Source organism: Muscardinus avellanarius (genome assembly GCF_963383645.1).
Source record: "Muscardinus avellanarius genome assembly, chromosome: 2".
Taxonomy (NCBI): Eukaryota; Metazoa; Chordata; class Mammalia; order Rodentia; family Gliridae; genus Muscardinus; species Muscardinus avellanarius.
In genome coordinates, this window is record NC_137787.1 from 140,952,631 (window position 1) to 140,977,197 (window position 24,567).

Below are 24,567 nucleotides of genomic sequence, written 5' to 3' on the forward strand. Positions count from 1 at the left end.
CTCAGATAGAGATTATAAGAAGGTACCACCACACTTGGTGAATCCCATTTTTGTATTACATTTAAACTATTATTCAGGGATTTGATTTGAAATGCCTTGATCCAAGCTTGCTGGGTATATGGAACTGGAATTCTAGGAAAAATCAGGCTGGAGGGGTACATTTAGCAGTGATTCACATACAGCCAATAAGAGACAAGCTGACTGCAGTTCTTTATTAAAAACAGCAGGGTCTTTAAAAATACAAACACAGCCGGACGTGGTGGCCCAGGCTTGTAATCCCAGCACTTGGGAGGCTGAGAAAGGAGGATCACGGTTCAAGGACAGCCTCAGCTACTACTTAGTTTTGCCCTTTGCAACTCAGTGAGACCCTGTTTCAAAATAAAGAATAAAAAATAGGTCTGGGGGTGTAGCTTGAAGGTAGAATGCCCCTGGGTTCCATCCTCAGTGTCACAATAAATAAATAAATAAATAAATAAATAAATAAATAAATAAATAAATAAATAAAAAAAAAATATATAAACACATATTTATGTAAATAAATTTTATTAGGTATGTAAAAATAAAGATTCCCAACATTGAATTAAAAAGTCATCCCTTTTTTCTTGGGGTGCCATATTTGAAGCTTGTGCCTGTAAGAAAATCTATAGATGTGTATTAGTTTTAAGGGTCAATGACTGAAATGTGTTGATACTCTTGAACCTTACCATCTCTTTTAATACAACAAAGATCTTTCCCAGTATTAGACTGAAGCAATAAAACTGAGAACTTGAAGTCCAAATAATTCAGTCAGTTAAGTCTTTATAAAATTGACATGGCTTTAATTTTTCAAATGGAAAGGCAAGTAATTGAATTGGGAGAAACATACTGATCTTCAGTTTCAAAAAACAGTATAGCACAAAGATCTGGCATTCTGGCCAAAGAGCTGAAATAACAAACAGAAATTTGAAAACCAGGAAGACAAGTTTTCCAAGAGTGTAACTGGCATTTCAAAGGATATTTAACAAGAAATTTCAGAAGATGGCCAAAAATAGGTTTAGATCGTTGAGATTCCTTATTTGAATATTTATTTTTGGTGGAAAAACACACTTAAGAGGAAATGAAAGTTCTGAAACTTTTTCTCACCATAAGTCAAGTTTGCTTCTAAAGAAAACTAATAGCCAAAAGATTAAACAGGAATTCAGCACTGCTTAAATTGTAGGAGTTTAAAAAGTAACCAACAATTTTTTAAAGTAATTGAAAGCAAATATTTTGGTTTTCTAGGAGCAGTACCTTTTGCTTTGTAGTATTCCTATTTATAAAGTCAGAATATCTTGATCTCTTTAGCCAGTTTTTACTTGCCATGAAAAATAGCCTCCCATCATTACTCTTCATTTTAATTGATTTGAATATTATGTAAGAAAAAAAATGTTGACCTGCTCTTTCAAAATAGCCTTTAAAAACTTTGTTAATGCCTGTTGTAGTTACACTTTTTTTTTTTTTTTTTTTTGGGTGGTTCTGGGGGTGGAACCCAGGGGCTTTCTACCTCCGGGCTATACTCCCAGATCTATTTTATATTTTATTTGGAAACAGGGTCTCACTAAGTTGCTGAGAGCCTCACTAAGTAGCTGAGGCTGCCTTCGAACCTGAGCGATCCTCCTGTCTCAGCCTTCCAAGCGCGGGGATTACAAGCGTGTGCCACCACGCCCGGCTCACACATTTGTTTTGTGTTGTGTGTGTGTGTGTGTGTGTGTGTGTGTGTTTTGTTTTTTGTTTTTTGTTTGTTTTTGTTTTTGTTTTTGTTTTTTGCAGGTTTGGGGATGGAACCCCCCTGCCTTGTTTTTTTTTTTATTCTTTACTTTGAAACCAGATCTTACTGAGTTGCAGAGGGCCTCACTAAGTAACTGAGGCTGTCCACGAATGAACGGTTTCAGCCTCCTGAATGCTGGGATTACAAGCTGTGCCACCACACCCAGCTACACACACTTGTAATCCCAAGTATTCAGTAGGCTGAGGCAAGAGAATCACAACTTTCAGGCCAGTTTATGCACTTATCAAGACCCTGCCTCCAAATAAAATATTAAAAGGGCTAGGGATGTAACTCATTGGTAGAACCTTTCCTTTGCATACACAAGGTCCTGAGTTCAATCCCCAGCACTGTCACTTTAAAAACAAAACAAAATAACTTTTGCTAATATGTCTTGTGGATATAGCAGGATCTTTGGTCCATTTTACCTTTATCCTTGAACTACTCAATCCAGATTCAGCAAATCCACACCATCAAGTTGTGTTATCTAAAAGTAGGAGCTTTTCATTCTGTTTTTGTCCTACTTACATCTGACTTACATGCCTGATTTGCTGACTTTTATCTTTTTATGACTCCTACATTTTGGCCATAAGTAAAAATTTAATATCAGTTATGGTCATGTGATATTTATTCTGAATTTATAGTTGCTTAACGTTTTTAGTTGTTAAGGACTCTTGTGGAATTACTTTTGTATTAAAAATTGTGTGTATTCCAATTTGGACTAGGCTATTGTACTAAGCTGAAACATGTACTATTATATATATATATTTTTTTTTTTTTCTTTCAGTACTGGGGGTGGAACCCAGGGGCATTCTACACTATGAGCTACACACCCAGCCCTATTTTTTATTCTTCTTTTTTTTTTTTTTTTTTTTTTTTTTTTGGGTGGTACTGGGAGTGGAACCCAGAAGCTTTCTACCTCTGGGCTATACTCCTAGACCTTTCTTATATTTTATTTGGAAACAGGGTCTCACTAAGTTGCTGAAAGCCTCATTAAGTAGCTGAGGCTGGCTTCGAACCCATGCGATCCTCCTGTCTCAAGCCTCCCAAGCGTGGGGATTACAAGCGTGCGCCACCATGCCCGGCTTATTCTTCATTTTGAAACAAGGTCTTAATAAGTTTCAGAGGGCCTCACTAAGTAGCTAAGGCTGACTGAAAACCTGCTATCCTCCTATCTCAGCCTCCCAAGTACTGGAATTACAAGCATGTGCCACCATGGTTGGCTACTCTTGTGTAATTTTATTAAGTTAGTATTTCTATATGCTTATATATTCCTATACTTTTATTTCATTTTAGTGTAGAATTGCCCTACTAAACTTCTATTTATTTATTTATTTATTTATTTATTGTGTGTGTGTGTGTGTGTGTGTGTGTGTGTGTGTGTGTTACTGTGGAATGAACCCAGGGGCATTCTATTGCTGAGCTACACCACAGCAATTTTAATTTTTTGTTTTGAAACAGTGTCTCACTAGGTTGCTAAGATTCTTGCAACCTTTGAAGAGCCATATTGTATTTGTTTTACCACATTTACTTCTTTATTCTGTGCTATGCTTAATACTTATTTCCATTTTTACCCATGTAAAGTTTAAGTTTTTTATCCCTTAAAAGATGTCTGTAGCTGGGCATGATGACACAAACCTGTAGTCCCAATTTTTGGGAAGCTGAGACAGGAGAATTGTAGATTCAAGAACAGCCTTAGTCACTTAGCAAGATCCTGTTTTAAAATAAAACATAAAAAGAACTGTCTCAAAATAAAATTTAAAAGGGTGCTCATAAGCCAGGTGTGGTGGCACACACCTGTAATCCCAGCATTTGGGAGGCTGAGACAGGAGGATCGCAGTTCACAGACAGCCTCAGCTACTTAGTGATGCCCTCTGCACTCAGTGAGACAGTGTTTCAAAAATAAAGGAATAAAATATGGCTGGGGATTTAGCTCAAAGGTAGAATGGCCCTCGGTTCCATCCCCCATACCGCTATAAATAAATAAATAAATAAATAAATAAATAAATAAATAAATAAATAAATAAATAAATAAATATAAAAGGGTGCTCAGCATATAGCTCAGTGGTAGAATGCCCCTCGGTTCAATCTCCAGTACAACACACATACAAGAAAAATATTTTTGTGTTGGATCAATCACTTATAAATATTAAGGTTCAAGAATCATAAGCTAGCCGGGCGTGGTGGCGCACGCTTCTAATCCCCGCGCTTGGGAGGCAGAGACAGGAGGATCGTGCAGGTTCGAAGCCAGCCGCGTGCGCTGGCTTAGGAGACCCTGTTTCCAAATAAAAATGTAAAAATAGGTCTGGGAGTGTAGCCCAGAGGTAGAAGGGCTCCCAGGAACCCCAGTACCACCAAAAAAAAAAAAAAATCATAAGCTAAAATTGTGGTGCACTGTAAGAAATAAAAATGTGACTGAAGGAAAGAAACTGAAACAAATATAACAGTGAGATCTTGTTTCAAAATCAAGGATAAAAAATAGGGATAGGGTGTGATATACAGGTATTCAGAATGCCTCTGGATTCAATCTCCAGAACTGAAAAAGAAAGAAAAAAAAAACACGAATAACATCTATTAGAGAAATTACTAAATCAAAATATGGGTATTTTAAGTGTAGATAAAAGTTAATCCAAAGATTTCCACTAAATTTAAGTAGTGATTAGTAACAAAGATATTATTGCTCTCACCAGTGGTTTACTTAGTACTTTATACATAGTATTATTAAAAACTGTTGTGTTAGCCGGGCGTGGTGGCGCACGCTTGTAATCCCCGCGCTTGGGAGGTGGAGACAGGAGGATCACGCAGGTTCGAAGCCAGCCGTGCTGGCGTAAGAGACCCTGTTTCAAAAATATAAAAAATAGGTCTGGGAGTGTAGCCCGGAGGAAGAAGGGCTTCCAGGAACCCCAGTACCACCACCAAAAAAAAAAAAAAAAAAAAAAAAACTGTTGTGTTAAGCCAAGTTTAATGGCACATGCCTACAATCCCAGTACTAGAGAGGTTGAGACAAGAGAATCACAGGTTTACAGCCAGCCTCAACAATTTAACAAGACCCTCAGCAACTTAGTGAGACCTTTTTCAAAATAAAAAATAAAATAAAATAGGGCTGGAGCCAGGCATGGTGGCACACACCTATAATCCCTGTACTTGGGAGTCTGAGGCAGGAGGAGCACAGGTTTGAGGGTAGCCTCAGCAAGTAGTAAGACTATCATCAGTCCAGTAAGACCTTGTTTCACTAAGCTGGGCATGGGGGTGCATGCTTAAAATCCCAGTACTTAGGACACTGAGACAGGATTGCAGTTTCGAGGACAGCCTCAGCAAGTAGTGAGACTCTCATCAACCTAGTGAAACTCTGTTTCAAAATAAGAATAAAATAAGCTGGTGGTGTAGCTTAGAGGTAGGATACCCCTGGGTTCAATACCCAGTAAAACACACACACACACACACACACACACACACACACACACACACACACACATTGAGTAGATCATGGAGCTCTCATTTAAGTGATTTCCTTAAAAATTTTTGGTTTTTTATATTATTTAAATCTGTATAGAAGAGTTGCTGGGGGTAGGTCAGTGGTAGAGTAATGCTTGGCACACATGAGATCCTGTGTTCTAGCTCCAACATAAGAGAAAAAGAAGGGTTAATAAGCCTAGAGAAGGAAGAAAACATAGAGGCTTACTATGAGCCATGCAACAAACTATATCAGGTACTTTATCTCCTTGAATCCCCACATATCTCCTCCCTAGTTAAGAGATGAAGTTAAAACACAGAGAGATTAAATGGCTTGCCTAAGTCATATAGCTCATAAGTGACTGAGCTGGGATTAGAAATAAGCAGTTTGACTCCAGAGCTGCAGCTGCTGCCTCCACTGTTACTGCTGCTGCTATTCGTCATTCTTCTGTCATTTTTTTTTTTTTTTTTTGGCACTGGGGATGAAATCCAGGGGCTTTCTATCTCTGGGCTACACTCCCAGACCTATTTTTTTTTTACTATGTATATTTTATTTGGAAACAGAGTCTCGCTAAGTTCCTGAGGCTGGCTTTGAACCTGCGCTATTCTACTGTCTCAGCCTCCCAAGAGTGGGGATTACAAGCGTGAGCCACCATGCCCAGCTCGCCCTCATTCTTCTTTTAAACTCAGGATGCACCATCACTGAGCTATATCCCTAGTCCTTTTTATTTTTATGTTGAGATTGCCTAGGTTGACCTGGAACTTGCAGTTCTGCCTCAGCTCCAGAGTCGCTGGACTTATGGTTATGTGCCACTGTATCGGACTTAGAAACCATTTTTTGAAAGCTGTGTAAATGTTCATTAGGAAAAGGAAAGATGAACTGAAGGTAGAAGAAACAGGTACAAAAACACTAAGTGCTGGTGTTTAGGAGACAGCAGACAAAGCTGGGCATGGTGGTGCACACTTAAAATCTCAGTACTTGGGAAGCTGAGACAGGAGGATTGAAGGTTTGCAGGCAGCCTCAGCAAATAATGAGACTTTTATCAACCCAAAGAGACCCTGTTTCAAAATAAAACTAAAATAGGCCTGGGAAATGGCTCAAAGGTAGATTATCCCTGGGTTTAATCCCCAGTGCTAAACACACACACACACACACACACACACACACACACACACACACACACACACACACACACACACACACCCAAAAGTTCATTGTGGTTTAAAGGTCCATTGCAGCCTGATTGCCACAGATGGAATGCTAGGAGATGAGGTAAAAAATTAGGCTGAAGGCAGGTGTGGTAGTGTACTCCCAGTACTTGGGAGGCTGAGATAGGATGATCACAGTTTTGAGGACAGCCTCAGCAAGTAGTGAGACTCTCATCAACCTAGCGAGACAGTTTCAAAACTTAAAAATAAGGATGGGGACAATCCCCTGTACCCCCCACACACAAAGTTAGGCTGACCCGAATGTGGTGGTGTATACTTGTAATCCCATTACTTGAAAGGCTGAGATAGAAGGATCACAAGTTCTTGGCCAGCCTCTGCCAACTTAGTGAGGCCTTCCACAGTTTAGTGAGACTGTTTTCAAATAGACAGTAACAAAATAAATAGGTCTAGAGATGTATAATGCCCTCGGGTTTCATACCTAATACCAAAAAATTAAGCTTAAATATATATTTGATGAAAATATATATATATTCCCCATCTATGGAATTTCCAAACAAGAAAATGGCGATTTAACTTTATTCTAAAAGAGAACAGAGAATGTCATTTTTTTTTCTGAGGTTGCTCTGGCTTGATGGTAGTCTCTAGTTTTGGTGTTTTACTTATGGTGAGGAGTTCAGGGCTTTTTATTCTTTGAAACACAAAGCATTCACTTTTGTCTTCAGAGGATATCGTTCTACTGCTGACCAGATGAAAGCCTTCCTTTAACAAAGTGTCAATCAGTAAGCCGAGGACATTTGTTCCATTGGCCAATTTTCGATTGTCAGGTTTTATAGAAACATATCTAGAACACAAAAAGTTTAATTATAAAGCATCCCTTTAATAACTATCAAAATTATACACATAAATTAGTACTTCAAAGGCATCCTACCATTTAAAATCAGATTTTGCGACTTCATTTACAAATGCAAATCAGTAATTTTAGTTACTGAAAATTCAGACCTTTCTTATGATTTCAATTACTCATTTAGGACTATAAAAATGGCGTGGTGGCACACATTTATAATCCCAGTACTTGGGAGGCTGAGACAGGAGGATCATGCAGATTGGAAGCCAGCCTCAGCTACTTAGTGAGGCTGTCAGCAACTTAGTGAAACCTTGTTTCCAAATAAAATATAAAATAGTTCTGGGAGTATAGCCCAGAGGTAGAAGGCCCCTGGGTTCCATCTCCAGTACCACAAAAAAAAAAAGTCTTATATTCCTTGAGCAACTCCACAGAACCAATATAAAATATGCCCGAACCTTTCAGACTGGCTATCTGTTGGCTTTAATAATGTCAATATCACATATCTACATAGATATAACTATATTACTCCTCCTTTATTTGCCATCAAAATGTTTTATTTGACCTGGGGGTGGTGGCATACACTTGTAATCCCAGTACATGGGAGGCTGACACAGGAGGATCATGGTTTGCAGGCAGCCTCAGCTACTTAGTGATGCCCTCCACAATTTAGTGAGACCTTGTTTCAAAATAAAGAATAAAGCCCGGCATGATTATGCACTCATGTAATCCCAGCATTTGGGAGGCTGAGACAGGAGAATCACGGTTCACAGACAGCCTCAGCTACTTACTGAGGCCCTGTTTTAAAATAAAGAATAAGCCGGACATGGTGGCACACCCTTGTAACCCCGTGCTTGGGAGGCGGAGACAGGAGGATCGCGCAGGTTCAAAGCCAGCCGCGCTGGCTTAAGAGACCCTGTTTCCAAATTTTAAAAAAAGTATAAAAATAGGTCTGGGAGCATAGCCTGAGGAAGAAGGGTTTCCAGGAACCCCAGTACCACCAAAAAATTTTTAAAAATAAAAAAGAATAAAAATATAGGGCTGGGTGTGTAGCTCAGAGGTAGAAATGCCCCTGGGTTCCATCCCCATACCACAAAAAGAAAAGGAAGGAAGGAAGGAAGGAAGGAAAAAGAAAGAAAGAAAGAAGAAAGAAAGAAATAAAAAATAGGATAGGGTGGGTAACTCAGAAGTAGAATGCCCCTGGGTTCCATCCCAGTACTGCAAAAAAAAAAAAAAAAAAAAAAAAAAAAAAAAAATTAGCTTCTTGGAGCCGGACGTGATGCCTCACACTTGTAATCCCAGCATTCAAGAGGTGGAAAATGGAGGATCCCGATTCGAGGACAGCCTCAGCTACTTAGTGAGGCCCTTCACAACTCAGTGAGACCCTGTTTCAAAAAATGAAGACTCCAGCTGAGCGTGGTGGAACATGCTTGTAATCCCAGCATCTATGAGGCTGAGACAGGAGGATTGCACAGGTTTGAAGCCAGCCTCAGCCACTTACACCCTTTCCAATTCAGTGAGACCCTGTTTCAAAAATAAAGAATAAAAAATAGGGCTGTGAGCCGGGCGTGGTGGCGCACGCTTGTAATCCCCGCACTTGGGAGGCAGAGACAGGAGGATCATGCAGGTTCGAAGCCAGCCGCGTGCGCTGGCTTAGGAGACCCTGTTTCCAAATAAAAATGTAAAAATAGGTCTGGGAGTGTAGCCCAGAGGTAGAAGGGCTTCCAGGAACCCCAGTACCACAAAAATAAAAAAATAAAAAATAAAAAATAGGGCTGTATTGATTGGAGGTAGAATGCCCCTGGGTTCCATTCTCAGTACTGCAAAAAATTTAAAAATTTAAAAAGATGAAGACTCCACCAAGTGTGGTGGCGCATGCTTGTAATCCCAGTGCTTGGGAGGATGAGACAGGAGAACTGCACAAGTTCAAAGCCAGCCTCAGCTAACTTAGTGAGACCCTGTTTCCAAATGAAGTATAAAATAGGTCTGGGAGTATAGCCTGGAGGTAGAAAAGCCCCTGAGTTCTACCCCCAGTACCACCAAAAAAAAGAAAGAAAGAGAAAGGAAGGAAGGAAGGAAGGAAGGAAGGAAGGAAGGAAGGAAGGAAGGAAAAAATAAAAGACTAAAAAATAGGGCTGGGAGTGTAGCTCAGAGGTATAATGCCCCTGGGTTCTATCCCCAGTACTGAAAAAAAAAATTAGCTTCTGGTTTTGGAAATATTTATTGTAGAAGTCTAAATATAATCCCATTCTAATTTCTTTTTTCAGTAGTAGGGATGGAACCCAGGGGCATTGTACCTCTGAGCTATACTCCTAGCCTATTTTTTATTCTTTATTTTGAAACAGTATCTCACTGAGTTGCAAAGGGCCTCACTAAGTTGTAGATGAGGCTGTCCATGAATGGCAATCCTCCTGTCCCAGCCTCCCAAATGCCAGGATTACAAGCGTGTGGCACCATGCCCGGCAAATTCTGTTTTGTTTTGTTTTATTTTTAAATACAAGCCTTTCACAAAAAGAGGGGAACCATTTGGCACTGTGTACACATAAGAGTAGTCCCATTTCAGTATCTCATCTTGTTTTTCAAGATTACCTTCTCCAAGTGCATAGTTTTTAAAGAGCAGTTAACTATTTCCAAGACATCTTTCTACCTAGCCTATTTCTTAAAATCAATGTATCACTTTTCCTCAGGTTTCTCACTTTTTAAAAGGGATCTGAAGAGAATTTATAATTACTTAAAGAATTTAATAACCAAAAAATTGATCATTTCTTTAGGTACCCAACAAATGGGAAAAAAATGTATAGAGTTAAAAAAAACATAGGACCAGGTGTGGTGGCACACACCCAGTACTTGGGACACAGAGAGGAGAATTACAGGTTTGTGACCAGCCTCTGCAATTTAGTGAAGCTCTCAGCAACTTAGACTCTGTTTCAAAATAAAAAATAAAACAATACTGGGAGTGTAGCTCAGAGGTAGAAACCCCCTGGGTTCAATCCCCAGCAGCAAAAAAGAATAAAAAGACAGACATACAGCCTTAGTTTTTCTTCATCGTCAGCCTATTAATTTGAGCAACTCCCATTTCCCAAAGTAACATTTCAAACTTCTTCAAAGGGCAAAAATTATGAAGTATAAAAATTATTGCCATATTCAGTTACTCTGACCAGAGTCCAGTTAGTAAGCAAGAATAAGGGGTATTCAATGGGTAGACATTTGTATTCTTGCTAATGGCTACTGCTCAAGAAAGCTCCCTAAAAAATAAGTTTATTTGCCTTTACTAAAAAAGTATATTTTAAGTACCATGAAAAAAAGAACAAATGCGGGCTTTTAAACTTTCTTCCTAAAAATTAAAATCAGCTTTCACAGTTGGTAAAATGTAAGACAGCATTAAGACATTTTTAATGGAAGGTCAATGGTGCTATATCTGTGACTGCAGAGTAGAAATCAGCCTTAGGATCCAATCAAGAACAGGAGTGCCAAGTGTGGTGAAGCACGCTTGTAATCCCAGCATTCGGGAGGCTGAAACAGGAGGAGCGCAGTTCATGGACAGCCTCAGCAACTTAGTGAAGCCCTCTGCAACATAGTGACACCCTGTTTCAAAATAAAGAATAAAAAATAGTGCAGGGGGTGTAGCTTGGTGGTTGAATGCCCCTGGATTCCATCCCCAGATCCTCCGGAAAAAAAAAAAAAAAAAGAACAGGAGAAAGTGAATAACTGACTTGGGAGAAGCTGTTGCCATATTGATAGCCTATCCCAACATACTGAGTTGTGTAAAAGCCAAGGATATAACAGGATACCCACTCTGCCATGAAATCTATCTGCCTGTCATTGTGTTTAAAAATATTTTCTTCTCCACTGAAAAGAAAAATCAGTGGTTGAATTTATGTACCGATAGAACATTGTGTATGTAAAGAATTCAGGAGAAACTATTGAGCCTTTCCCATATGTGACCCACTAAAGCCATCACTTGAAAAAATAAGGTGATACATTTTTAAGCCAAATTTATTAGCAATGAAACAATTTCAAATTATTTCCTACTATAATTTGAATGACCTTAGCCCAGTTTTCTCTAGACAGTCTTGTTTTGTTCCTATGTCCACATAACAATATCCATTACCCCCTTTTACTCTGAAAAGTGTCCAGGTATAGAAAATAATTTAGTCATTGTGCCCAACTCCACTGTTTCCCTAAACCCTTAGTTTGATAGTTTTTCCCCATGAAATGTTTTAGGTATGAGGAACTTTCAGTTTTGAGAGAAAACATCAGAAACCGGAACAGAAATGAGTTGCTGCAGAGCACAAAATACCTGATTCCAGTTTGGTTCTCAGTAGTGCTGTCAGAGCCACAGTGGAAAACCAGGTCATGGTAAGAAGGTCTTTGTGGAGGCAGCTGAAGTAAGGTCATCTGAGGAGGGAATGAGTTACTATTCCAAATGGGTGCTGCTCGCTGTTCTACAAACATTGTAATCCTCCCAGCTAACATCTCCATTGTTTTGCTGCAAGAGCTAAACACTCTGAAAAAAGTTTGAGTGCTGCGATTTAGAAAATGCACCTCCAGGAGAGCAGGTCTTGCCTGTAGCAGGTGTTGGTTTAAGAGATCAACCAGAGAATCGAGTTCATAGAAAAAAGCCTCTCTCTGAAGCCTTACAAAGTCTGAAAAGCCCGTAGGTAATAAAAGCTGGTGGGTTCTCAAAAAATCTAAGATGAAACTAAATAAAACACCATCCCTATCAACAAAAACCTGGCCACCAACTATCTTGAATTCTTGGTCTCTGCCATCTAACATTCGTGCCAACCGAGAGGCAGGAAATTGCTTTATGGTAGAAATCCTTGTTGTGAATATCTTCCCTCCCACGTTCAAAGTGACAAGTTCCTGACTACTCATCCTTCCCTAGCTGCAAACCATCAGCCACAGACTTCTGAAGAATTTGTAAATCAACCTACTACCCCCTACTACTAAATGTTAGTAGAAATGAAGGGGAGGGGAGGATAACAAAACCCAGAGATCAAGAGTCCTGGGAAACTACTGTAAGACAAACAGAGTATCCATAGCTGTGTTTGCAAATTTGAGTTGCATGGGAACTTGCTGTATACAAAACAGAAAAGCAACACATAAAACAATCGTTTAAGGAAGACTGATAACATATCAGGATTGATGTGAAAATAGATCCTTTCTCATATTCCATTTAAAAATAGCATTTTTGAGTTGGGGCTCTACCTTAGTGGTAGATCACTTGATTAGTACGTGCAAGGCCCTGGGTTCGATCTCATGCACTGCAAAAAGGGGGGGGGGGGAAGGCCTGCATGAAACCTTGGTATAAATCTATGTTACAAGACAGGCATGGTGGTACATGCTTGTAACCCTAGTATTTAGGAAGCGAGGCAGAATGGCAGGTTCAAGGGCAGCCTTGGTGAACAGTGAGACTCTCCTTAACCTAGCATGACCTTGTTTCAAAATTAAAAATAAAATAGGGCTGGGAGTATAACTCAAGAGATAGAATGCCCTTGAGTTCAATCCCCAGTGCCACCAAAAACATCTGTATTACACACACCAGGCATGGTAGCCCACATCTGCAATCCCAGTAATTAAGAGGCTGAGAAAGGATTGCAGGTTCAAGGCCAGTTTCAGTAACCTATTCCAAAATCTAAAATAGGATTGAGTCAGCCGGGCATGGTGGTGCACGCTTATAATCTCAGTACTTGAAAGGCAGAGGATATGGGTTCGCAGCCAGCCTCAGCTACTTAGTGAGACCCTCTGCAACCTAGTGAGGCCTTGTTTTCAAAATAAAGAATTAAAAAAAAATAGGGTTGGGGGTGTAGCTCGGAGGCAGAACGCCCCTGGATTCAATCCCCAGTACCACAAAAAAAAAAAAAAAAAAAAAAAAAATTAAAATAGGATTGAGGGTGTAGCTCAGAGGCAGAACCCAGATTCCATCTCTGAGCTACAGAGCCCCACTTTTTATTTTGAAATGGTCTCACTAGGCTAATGAGAGTCTGTTTGCTAAGGCTGTCCTCCAACCTGTAATCCTCCTGTCTCACCTCCCTGGGTACAATCCCCAGCACAAAAGGAAAACAAGTTGCTGGGAGTAGAAAAGCACTCTCCCCATATCTCTTATTTACCATAAGCACTTAAGAGAAACACTGCCTGAATTTCTTATGATCCCCTTAGCAATTTAGTGGCTCAAATATGAATTGTCTTAGGAATGAGGCATCCATATCTCACTCAGCAGCTTAACAACTTCACATATATATAAGGAATGGTTTCTTCTGTATGTTAAATTTAGTTATCTTTTTTTCCCCTGTCATTACCTCCTCTCAGCCAAATCAAAGTACTGCAATAAAGACACCATTCTCTGAAATTCTATTCCCCTCGAAGTGTTTTCAATGGAATGTCTTTATCCGTGATAGAAATAAGGCAGATTAAAATGGAATTGCGAGATAAGGTTACTTCTTGAGTGAAAAGTTTTAATTCTGTGAGCATCTTTATATTGTGAGCAAGTCAGACAGCATTAATGTTCAGCTGGTTACTGTGTACTTTCTAATAACTAATAGTTTCATCTACTACCAAATTAGTTTTACTGCATCTGAAATTCTGTAACTGGATTTATTTGGTTGTATAGTTGCCATCCTTTACAGCAACACAACTATACCATTTAGCTGCCGGCAAAAAGGTAGCTTCCCATCTCCTGCTCTTGCAACATGCAGAGCTTTGTTTTTTGATCTATGCCTTTGCACAACCACCAAATACTTATGTAGTTTATCACCTTTGGTGAAAAACTTACAAAAAAACAAAAGAAGCAAGCTTAGATTTCCATACTTCTGAAATTGTAAACTTATCATAAGAAAATGCCAGTTTTGTTTACATTAAGATTTACATTTTGCTGAGAAAGCAATCAACCCTCAGGAAAACTCAGAGATCTGATCTATTCAGTGTGTGTGTGTGTGTGTGTGTGTGTGTTATTAGGGATTGAATCCAGGGGCATTCTACATCTGAGCTACACCCCAACCCTCTTTTAACTGATCTCATTAATTGCTAAAGCTGGCCTTAAATCTTCAATCCTTCTCTCAGCCGCCTGAGGACTAGGATTACAGGTGTGTACCACTGCCACCTGACTTCACAGCTGCACAAGGTGGAGCACACTTGTAATCCTAGTACTTGGGAGACTGAGACAGGAGATTGTGTGTTCAAAGCCAGCCTCAGTAATTTAAGGGGACCTATTTCCAAATAAAAAATAAAATAGGACTGGGAGTATAGGTTGGAGGTAGAATGCCCCTGGGCTCAATCCCAACACCATACACACACAAACAGTTCATTTTCCCAAAAAAGTTGCTTTACACATTAACCCCAGCAACTGGGGAGGCTAAGATAAAAATATCACAAGTTCAAGGCCAGCATAGGCATCTTAGCAAGACCTAGTCTCATAATTTAAAAATAAGTAAGTCTGAGATATAGCTCAATAATAAAAGAGTACCCCTAGCTACAATCCTTAGTACCACAAAAAAAAAAGTTGCTCATCACTGTTGTGCTGCCACACCTCAGTACAATATTAGATCATGTGTTCTCTCACCTCTCATTTGTTTTGTTGTTATGGCAGTTTTATTTTTGAGATGGTTTAACTGTCGCCCGGGCTGGTCTCAAACTTGTGAGTGCAAATGACCCTCCCGCCTTATCGTCCTGAGTGGCTAAGGCTACAAACACATTCACCTTGTTTTTATCACAGCACAAACACAGACAAAATCGGGGGAATAATATTTATTTAAACACTCTTTAAAAGGGTTCACAACTGTACTACTATATTTCACTTTCATCTTTATGCTACCTAATTTCAACAAATATGTGATGGGAATCTTAACCAGATCTGAAGTACAACCCTTTTCTCTTACTCTCTATCAAAAAAATAGAACTACACAGCTGAAAGAAGTTTTACAATAGTTTGTATTTGCACACAAATTCTGCCACATTGTTTAGTACCACCAAAGTAAAATTCTTGACTTTTTCGCTGATAATTAAAAACCCATCTGTCACTTGTTCCCAGTAAAAAATTGGTTGTTCTACAAAATTGGATTTAGTTAGATAAGAACTCAACATTAAGAGATTGTCTTTCCAAGCTGCCAATTCATCAGATAAAGACCATTCTAGGGATATGGTAGGACCAAAGAAAATGAAGAGGCCAAGCAGAATAACCACCACAAATACTTGATAGACCTGCCAGGGAATCTTGCTAATGAATGTGCCTGTATCTTGAGGCAAAGAAAGTTTATCCACATCTACTAGTTTTATGTCCTCCCACTGACTAGTATCAAAGTTTTTCATTAAAGGGCTTGTGGGCAAATTAGAGGGAGGCAAAGGGGTTTCCTTGATTACTTTGATTTTCTCCCTGAATTCTTGCATCTGTTGCAGAAATATAATAGGTTCTGACACATCTTTGAAAGCCTCAGCAATGTTAAAGGCCATCCGTTGCTCCTGTAAGATGGTGTTGAGTTTGTTGATCTCTGGGTCATAGGCTTGCATAACCGCAAGCTTCATAGTCTCAAAGTCAGACAGGATTTCATTCTTCTTTTGATCCAAAGTGTGTTGTAACTTCTCAAAAAACTCCTTCACTTTATCTGAATCTTTAGTAAGTAACTGCAGAGATTTCCTCTTGCTAGTTTCCAAGGTATCTAAGCGAGAAAGGGCATCTCCCCGACGCCAGGTCTCAAAACTCTGGAAGAGGGACTCAAAGGCATTCCTTTCCTGAGCATAGGCATCTTCAATAGAACAGAAGACATGCTTGGTGTGGGCACCACGAGTAGCACAGACCCCACAAATGAGCTGCATATCAGTCAGGCAGAAAATGTTGAGAGGCTGCCCCAAGTGTCCCTTGCACACTGGCATTTTGGGAGAGATCTTGATTTTGTTATACTTCTCCACAATACCCTTCAGGGAGTAATTAACCTGAAGGCTATTAACTCCTGTGGCTGAAGTTTCCTTACGGCAGGTAGGGCACTTGAATGGAGAAGATCTCCACAAGGAATTCCGCACATTCCCCTCTAAGAGACCCTCCAAGCATTTTTTGCAGAAGTTGTGCGAGCAAGGCAAAACTCGAGGATCATCAAACAAACTGCAACAGATTGGGCATGTGAGATCTTCCTCAAGCAGCTCCATCACATCCTATCAGAGAAAGAGACATTTTATTTTATTCCAGTAATGTCCTCTACTAGGATCACGTAATAATTAGAAGCTATCTTTATATAAAATTGAGTCTTAATGAAACAACCAGCCAACCAGAGGAAATTAAAAGTGGGAAGGGAAAGCACACTAAAGCAGACTTAATCCACTGGATGACAACAAACTCCTTATTAGTAGGGCACCCTGTACACAAGGCCTTTGTGTGAGCTTTCCACCAACAGTCTTTGGCTATGTCAGGGTTAGGACTAGGACAACTGCAAGTTGAGCCAGCAAGACCCAACTGATTGTTTTAAAACAGAGAGCTGACTACTAGCAATCAGAAACAAAGCTACTCACTGTCTGTAATAGAATGAGCCCTTTACTTTGGGCCCACAAATATAAAATGGTATGCTATTTAAAAGAAAGCAGCATAGAAATATAAACCCAAGCATGTATTCTCATGCATATTTTTCTATTTCAAAGGCAAGAATATAATAAAGTCACAGGTAAAAAGCATGAGATAAGATTTTTAAAGTTGCAATTCACTCTTGCCTAGAAAGTTAAGTGAGGGGCCTTTTGCTTTGTTTTTTGTTTGTTTGTTTGTTGCAGTACTGGAGATGGAACCCAGGGGCATTCTTCCTCTGAGCTACAACCCCAGTCATATTTTTTATTCTTTATTTAGAAACAGTCCCACTAAGTTGTGGAAGGCCTCACTGAGAAACTGAGGCTTTCCGTGAACCTCAATCCTCCTGTCTCATCCTCCCAAGTACTAGGATTACAAACATGCACCAGCATGCCCATCTTTACTTTTGTTTTTTTTTTTTAAACAAACAAAAGCAATCAAAGCCATCTTACATCATCTACAATATCACTTCTCAAATGTGATGGGCAAGCCGGGCATGGTGGGACATGCTTGTAATCCCTGTGCTTGGGAGGCTGAGACAGGAGGATCACATGGGTTCGAAGCCAGCTTCTGCTGGCTTAAGAGACTCTGTTTCCAAATTTTAAAAATATATAAAATAGGTCTGGGAGTGGCCTGGAGGTAGAAGGCCCCTGGGTTCCATCCCCCATACCACCAAAAGAAAAAAAAAAGTGATGGGCAGAAACCTGAAAGTGCATTTTTCAGGGAATCCATGAGGTCAAACTATTTTTTAAATTTCATACCATACTAATATTTGTACTGAGGGTATAGAGGCGATGGTGGGCAGTCACTGTAGGAGCTTTGCCAGCAATCAAACCAGACAGTAAAGAAGCATCAAATTCTACCACTAGTCATTGTATTCTTCACCACCGGCAGACCCAGTTTCATTTTAATATGTTCTTGATGAAGCAGCAAAAATGACTCGTTTTGTTATATTTTGATCCTTATATATGTATCCTTTTAATATTTTGTGTGACAAAATAAAAAATATACAAAAGCACTTCTGCATACCAGCAGATGTTGTCTGGAAGAAAAGCATTTATGTGATTGAGTTGCAAGATGAACCAGCTGCTTTTTTTATGGAACATCATTTATACCTGAAAGAATAAATGACAATCTATAGCTATTCAGACTTAGGTATCTGATAAACATCTTCTTGAAAATGAACAAAATTAGCATGTTACTTCAAGAAAAACATAACAGTATTTCTTGCCAATGAAAAAGTTGAGGTTTTATTTGAAAATTAGGATTTTGGAAAACATATTTGCTACTTATGAACTCAACAGCTTCCCATTAATTAAAGACTATTCTGATGAGATCGATTAACAAATGTGAGGGCTGTTTTTGTGGAGAAGGAATATTGTATAATGAAATATGTTACTATTTGGCATGCAGTGTAACACAGTGAACAAGTATTTTTTTAGTCACCAATGATTAATGTTTAATTAAATCATGCATAGATAAAAGATCAATTTAAAGTATAAGAAAGACCAATAAGCTCATAAATATTATATATATATATCCTAAACTACAACAAAGAAACTATCATTTGTTGGGTTTTAGTATATTATCAAAGATCCCTCCAGGTGTGGTGGTGCACACCTGTAAACCCAGTACCTATGAAACAGGAGAATTACAGGTTCAAGGCCAGCCTTAGCAATTTAGTGAGACCCTGTTTCAAAAAAGGTTGGGGCTTTAACTCAAAGGTAGAACAAGCAGGGCTCAGTCCCTAATGCGCCCCCCAACAATATCCACGATTATCTGGAAAGGCTATTAAAATAATCTTCAATTTACCAACTATGTATCTGTGTAAGGCCAGATTATTATTTTTTTTTACTACTTCAGCCAAAATAATTTATTGAAAAGGGTCAAATGTAAACGGAGATAAGATTCTAGTTGCTGTCTACAAAATAACTATTGGGGAGGTATAGCTCAGTGGTAGAGTTAGCATGCTGGCTTCAACCTCTACCTACAAAAAAGGAGAAATTTATAAATACACAGATATATATGCCACCTTTCTCATAAACTGTTTTGGAAGGCTTTTTTTTTGGGGGGGGGGGTACTGGGGTTCCTGGAAACCCTTCTACCCCCAGGCTATACTCGCAGACCCATTCTTTAAATAATTTTTAAAATTGGAAACAGGGTCTCTTAAGCCAGCAAGGCTGGCTTCAAACCAGTGCTATCCTGTCTCTGCCTCCCAAGCGTGTGCCACCACGCCTGGCCGAAGACTTTTCTAAATTATTTATTAATATGTGATAGGTTCATTTATCATTGTTATTTTATTTTTTTCAGTGCTGGGAGTTTGAGCACAGGGCATCACACATGCTAGGTAAGCACACTACCACTTAACCACATCCCAAGTCCCATTGTTATTTTAACTGAATATTTCTAAATTCTCCTTTTTAGTTTCTAATATAATATAATTAATATAATAAATATCCATAGACAGTACATATATGAACAAAGCTCTTGGGATCCTCAAACTTTAGGAGTATAAAGACCAATATATTTGAGACCCCTGGTATGTAGAAAAGTGTGGGTAGATGGGTATGTGTGGGGGGGGTGCACATGTGTTTGTGTTCTGGTGCTACTAAGGATTTAATCCAGGAGCAGTTTACTTCTGAGCTACACCTCTAGCCTCCCCCTCCCTCCTTTTTAAAATTTTTGTTTGAAACAGGGTTTTCCTAGGTTGCTGAGATACTCACTACATTGCTAAGGGCTGGCCTTGAATCTGTAATCCTATGTCAGCCTTCCAAGTACTGGGATTACAGGTATGTGCTACATACCTGGCTCATTCCTAAAGATTTAAAACAAACAAGTTATTTCTTCACTCAGTTTACCAGGGGACGGACACACACACACACACACACACACACACACACACACACACTCTCTCTCTCTCTCTCTCTCTCTCTCTCTCTCTCTCTCTCTCTCATCTCTCTCTCTCTCTCTCATGAAATCTATAGGCCATCTCACAAGACACACCCAAAATTTATTTTTGTGCTTAGGTTTGAACCCAGTTCATTGAGCATGCTAAAAGGGCACTCTACCACTAATGTACACACCTCCAGCCTCAGTAAATAATTTTTAATAGTAATTTCAAGTCATAATTGGTGCTATATTGTAGGTATGTATAACGGGGGGGGAGGGGGGTTATTGGGGATGAATCCAGGGTCTAACCTCCAAGCTATAGTCCCTGCCCTATTTTTAATTTGAAACAGGGTAGTACAAAGTTGCTGAGGGCCTCACTAAACTGCTTAGGATGTTCTCGAACCTGCAATCCTCCCATCTCAGTCTCCCAAGTACTGAGGTTACAGGTGTATGCTACCATGCTTGATGTAAATTATTTATTTTTGCAGCACTGGGGATTGAACCCAGAGGCATTCTACCTCTGAGCTAAACACACAGCCTTTATTTACTTTTTATTTTGAAACAATTTCACTAAGTTGTGGAGAGCCTTATTAACTTAGTAATAAGTTGCTGAAGCTGGCCACAAACTTGGAATCCTCCTGTCTCAGCCTCCCAAATACTGGGATTATAGGCATGGGCTACCACCATGCACAGCTATGTAAATGTTTTTAAAAGATAAGCTAGTCAGCCGGGCATGGTGGCACACACTTGTAATCCCAGCATTTGGGAGGTTGAGAGAGGAGGTTGAAGTTCACAGACAGCCTCAGCTGCTTAGTGAGGCCCTCTGCAACTTTCTGAGACTGTTTCAAAATAAAGAATAAAACACAGGGTTGAAGGTGTCACTTGGAGGTAGAATGCTCCTAGGTTCCATCCCCAGTACCACAAAAAAAAAAGCTAGAGATGTGGTACACACCTGTAATCCCAATACTTGGGAGGCTTAGACAAGAGGATTGCAAGTTTGAGGCAGTCTCAGGAAGTAGTAAGACTCTACAACCTAGCAAGACTCTGTTTCCAAATAAGAAATAAAACTGGGCTGGGGGTATAGCCCAGAGGTTGAAGACCCTTGTGTTCCACCATATACATACACAAAAAATTAAAAAATGAAAGATAAGCTATATTTAGATTGTGAGATATATCTATATTTTATATATGGAGAATTAAAATGAAAATTGTCTTGAATTTAATGTCATGTGGCAAAAATAAGGAATTAGTTGATTTAGCTGATTTTTCTGAAAAATATTTTTTTCAGAAAATCATAAACTTTGAGAAATCATATAAGCTTTGAAAAGCATTGAGAAGATAATAACTATAACGACTTAAGTTAGTAAGCCTTTTAAGAGAGGTTACCAAGCAATTGTAAAAAGTTCTAAATCTGCCAGGCGTGGTGGCGCATGCTTGTAATCCCCATGTTTGGGAGGCTGAGACAGAGGATTGTGCAGGTTCAAAGCTAGCCTCAGCTACTTAGTGAGGCTCTCAGCAACTTAGTGAGACCCTGTTTCCAAATAAAATAGAAAATAGGTCTGGGAGTGTAGCCCGGAGGTAGGTTGAAGGCCTCTGGGTTCCAACCCCAGTACCACCAAAAAAAAAAAAAAAAAAAGTTCTGAATCTGTGTAATATTTTTTTAGTGACTTCTCTACCTCCAGTCTATTTTATTTATTTGAAAACAGAATCTGAGATTAGTCTCACTAATGCTATAACTTTTAATGATTCTCCAACCCCAGTCCTGTTCAACACTTTATCACTGCCAATATTCTTTTATTTTTTACCTAAGAATTCTACACAAAGTCAAAAAAAAAAATTTTTTTTTTTTTTGGTGGTACTAGCTGTAGAACCCAGAAGCTTTCTACCTCTGGGCTACACTCCCAGACCTATTTTATATTTGATTTGGAAACAGAGTCTCACTAAGTTGCTGAGAGCCTCACTAAGTAGCTGAGGCTGGCTTCGAACCTGTGCAATCCTCTTGTCTCAGCCTTCCAAGGGTGGGGATTACAAGCATGCGCCACCACACCTGGCCAAAGGTCAAATTTTTGAGTGGGCAGTTAAAATATGGAAGTAGTGGGAACAGAATGCAATAAAGCAAACCTCACTTACCTATTCTTGCAAGGCTAATATTTCCAGAGAACCCTATTTAAATTTACTAAGAAATAAACAAAGGGCATAATAAGTGGTTAGGATACGGAAAGAAAGGACGAAAGAGAAACAATGATGAAAACAGAAAAGGATACTGTGATAGGACAAGAATTTGTGTTTGTGCAGGACTAGGGATTAAACCCTGAGGCACTCTTCTGAGCTACACTCCCAGTCCTAACTTATTTTCAAACAGGGCCTCACTAGTTGTGGAGGGCCTAAATTTCTGAAGCTGGCCAGGAACCTGGGGTTCTCCTGTCTCAGCCTCCCAAGTACTGGGATTATAAGCAATGGCAATCAAGTACATTCAAAAGTGAAAGGAAAATCAGTCATCCCAAAGTCATAATCAATTTATGGCTCTTAAAATGAACCATAGAGGAGCTGGGTGTGATGGTGCACTCTTGTAAGCCCAGTACTTGGGAGAATACTACTTGGAAAGTCTATTAAGCTATCGTGTATGCGTGTGTGTTTTAACTCATTTTCCTACCATACTTCTATTTTTTTTTTTTTTTTTTTGGTGGCACTGGGGTTCCTGGAAGCCCATCTACCTCCAGGCTACACTCCCAGACCTATTTTTTTATATTTTGAAACAGGGTCTCCTAAGCCAGCGCGGCTGGCTTCGAACCGGCACAATCCTCCTGTCTCCGCCTCCCAAGCGTGGGGATTACAAGCGTGCGCCACCACGCCCGGCTCATACTTCTATTTTTAATAGAACTTTTAATTTAAAATTCACTATCTTCTATTTTTGACAAATACATAGTTTTATTACGCCACCAGATTTATTTTTAAGCAAACTCTCAAGCTATCAGCACTCAAGGAAGACTACAATACAAAAAGTGCTTTATTAATCCTATCTTATGGGGATATATAGAAAAAGTAGCTTCTACAAATAAGAACTATAAGACAACCACCAAAACACTATGAATATAAATATCAATGGGACCCATATCACTGCAGGATCACAGGTTCAAGGCCAGGGTGTGTTCAACCCTGCTTCATAGTAAAAAGGGTTAGGGGTGTAGCTCCTAGGTTGAGTTCCCAATACCATCAATAAAAAAGAAAAAGAAAAAAAGTCAATACTTAGAAAATAGTCATAAAATGTAAATAAAAACTAGCAGGTATTGGACTTCTCCCTCTTAAAATTCCTTCATTTTTAAATTACCAATCCAAGCCAAGCATGATGGTGCACACTTGTAATTTCAGTACTTGGGAGACTGAGACAGGATCGCAGGTTCGTGACCAGCCTCAGCTCTTAGTGAGGCTCTCACAACTTAGTAAGACCCTGTTTCCAAATTAAGAATAAAAAATAGGGCTGGGGGTGTATCTCAGAGGTAGAATGCCCCTGGGTTCAATCCCCAGTAGCACAATGAATAAATAAATTACCCAAAATGATTATATATAAAATGCACTTATTCAGCCAGGCATGACAGCACATGTATATAATCCCAGCATTTGGGAGACCAAGACAGGAGGATTGAAGGCTCAGGGCCAGTCTTAACAACTTAGTGAGACTCTCTGCAACTTAGTAAGACCCTGTTTTAAGATAAAATATGACTGGGAGTGTAGCTTAGAGGCAGAATGCCCCTGGGTTCAATCCCAGTACCATAAATAAATATTTGCTCTTATACAAAAGTTAATTTTCTACCTAAGAGATGTTTTAAAAACAATCTATCTTAGCTGGGCATGGTGGCACACACTTGTAATCCCAGTACTTGGGCAGGGGGCATGGGGGCTGAGACAGGAAGATTCCAAGTTCATGGCTAGCCTCAGCTACTTAGTGAGGCCCTCTGCAACTTAGTAAGACCCTGTTTCAAAATAAAAGGGTTGAGATGTAGCTTGGAGGTAGAATGTCCCTGGGTTCAATCCCCAGTACTGCAAAAAACAAAAAAAAAAAAAATACTTAAGTCTTTATATTATATTGGCTGTTACCAATATATTCAAAATGTTATCCATGATTTCTTTCCCAGAGAAAAAGAAAAACCAGTAAATTATGCTTTGTGTCTTAATGGATTTTATTATTTTGTTTGCAGTGTTGATCAAAACCAGGGCCTTGAACATGCTAGGCAAGTGTCTACCTCTGAGCTACATCCCCAGGTCCTGTATCCTACTAAAAAAAAAATTTTTTTGTAGTTAGTACTGGAGATACCTAGGAATATTCTACTTCAGAGCTAAACTGCCATCCCTATTTTATTTTTATTCTGAAAGAGTTTCACTAGATTCATTAGATTCTTACTACTTGCTGAAGCAGGTTTTGAACCTGCCATCCTCCTGTCTCAGTCTCCCAAATTACTGAGATTACAAGCATGTGCCATTCACCCAGATAGTCTAGGACCTTTCACAAACCAGTTTCCTCATTTATATAACTGCTTTGAAAAGTATTAATACATACAATTATTTACAAAGTTTTTAAGTACTTTGTATTGATGTGTTATTCTGGCTTTTGCATTGTTCCTTGACTTCTAGACCAAATCAGGATTAAGAAACAAGATTTTAGATATAATCTCAAAAAGATACTAAGAATACATTGTAATACTAGTACTTGGGAGGCCAAGATAGGAGGATCAAAGGCTCATTAGCCTCAGCAAAATGAGACCCTTAAGTAAGACCTTCTTCAAAATAAAAATAGGGCGAGTGTAGCTCAGAGATAGAAGATCCTGTGTTTAATTACTAGTATCTACCCCAAACAAAACTATTAACTATAATGAGAAAATTTAGGGGGAA

The 24,567-nt window shown here is 39.2% G+C and overlaps 2 protein-coding genes across 2 annotated transcripts; both read right to left on the reverse strand.

The window, feature by feature from the left end:
* Positions 1 to 7,006: 7,006 nt before the first annotated feature.
* On the reverse strand, positions 7,007 to 12,125 carry KCNRG (potassium channel regulator; the record flags this gene model as incomplete). The annotated part of the gene is made up of 2 exons (XM_080689566.1): positions 7,007 to 7,247; positions 11,548 to 12,125. The coding sequence occupies 2 exons, from the start codon at positions 12,123 to 12,125 to the stop codon at positions 7,007 to 7,009; spliced, it is 819 nt and encodes a 272-aa protein (XP_080545692.1).
* Positions 12,126 to 15,164: 3,039 nt separating this feature from the next.
* Positions 15,165 to 16,391, reverse strand: TRIM13 (tripartite motif containing 13; the record flags this gene model as incomplete). Its single annotated transcript, XM_080719947.1, has 1 exon — positions 15,165 to 16,391. Exon 1 carries the CDS (start codon positions 16,383 to 16,385, stop codon positions 15,165 to 15,167), a length of 1,221 nt encoding a protein of 406 aa, XP_080576073.1. The 5' UTR covers positions 16,386 to 16,391.
* Between the last annotated feature and the right edge of the window lie 8,176 nt (positions 16,392 to 24,567).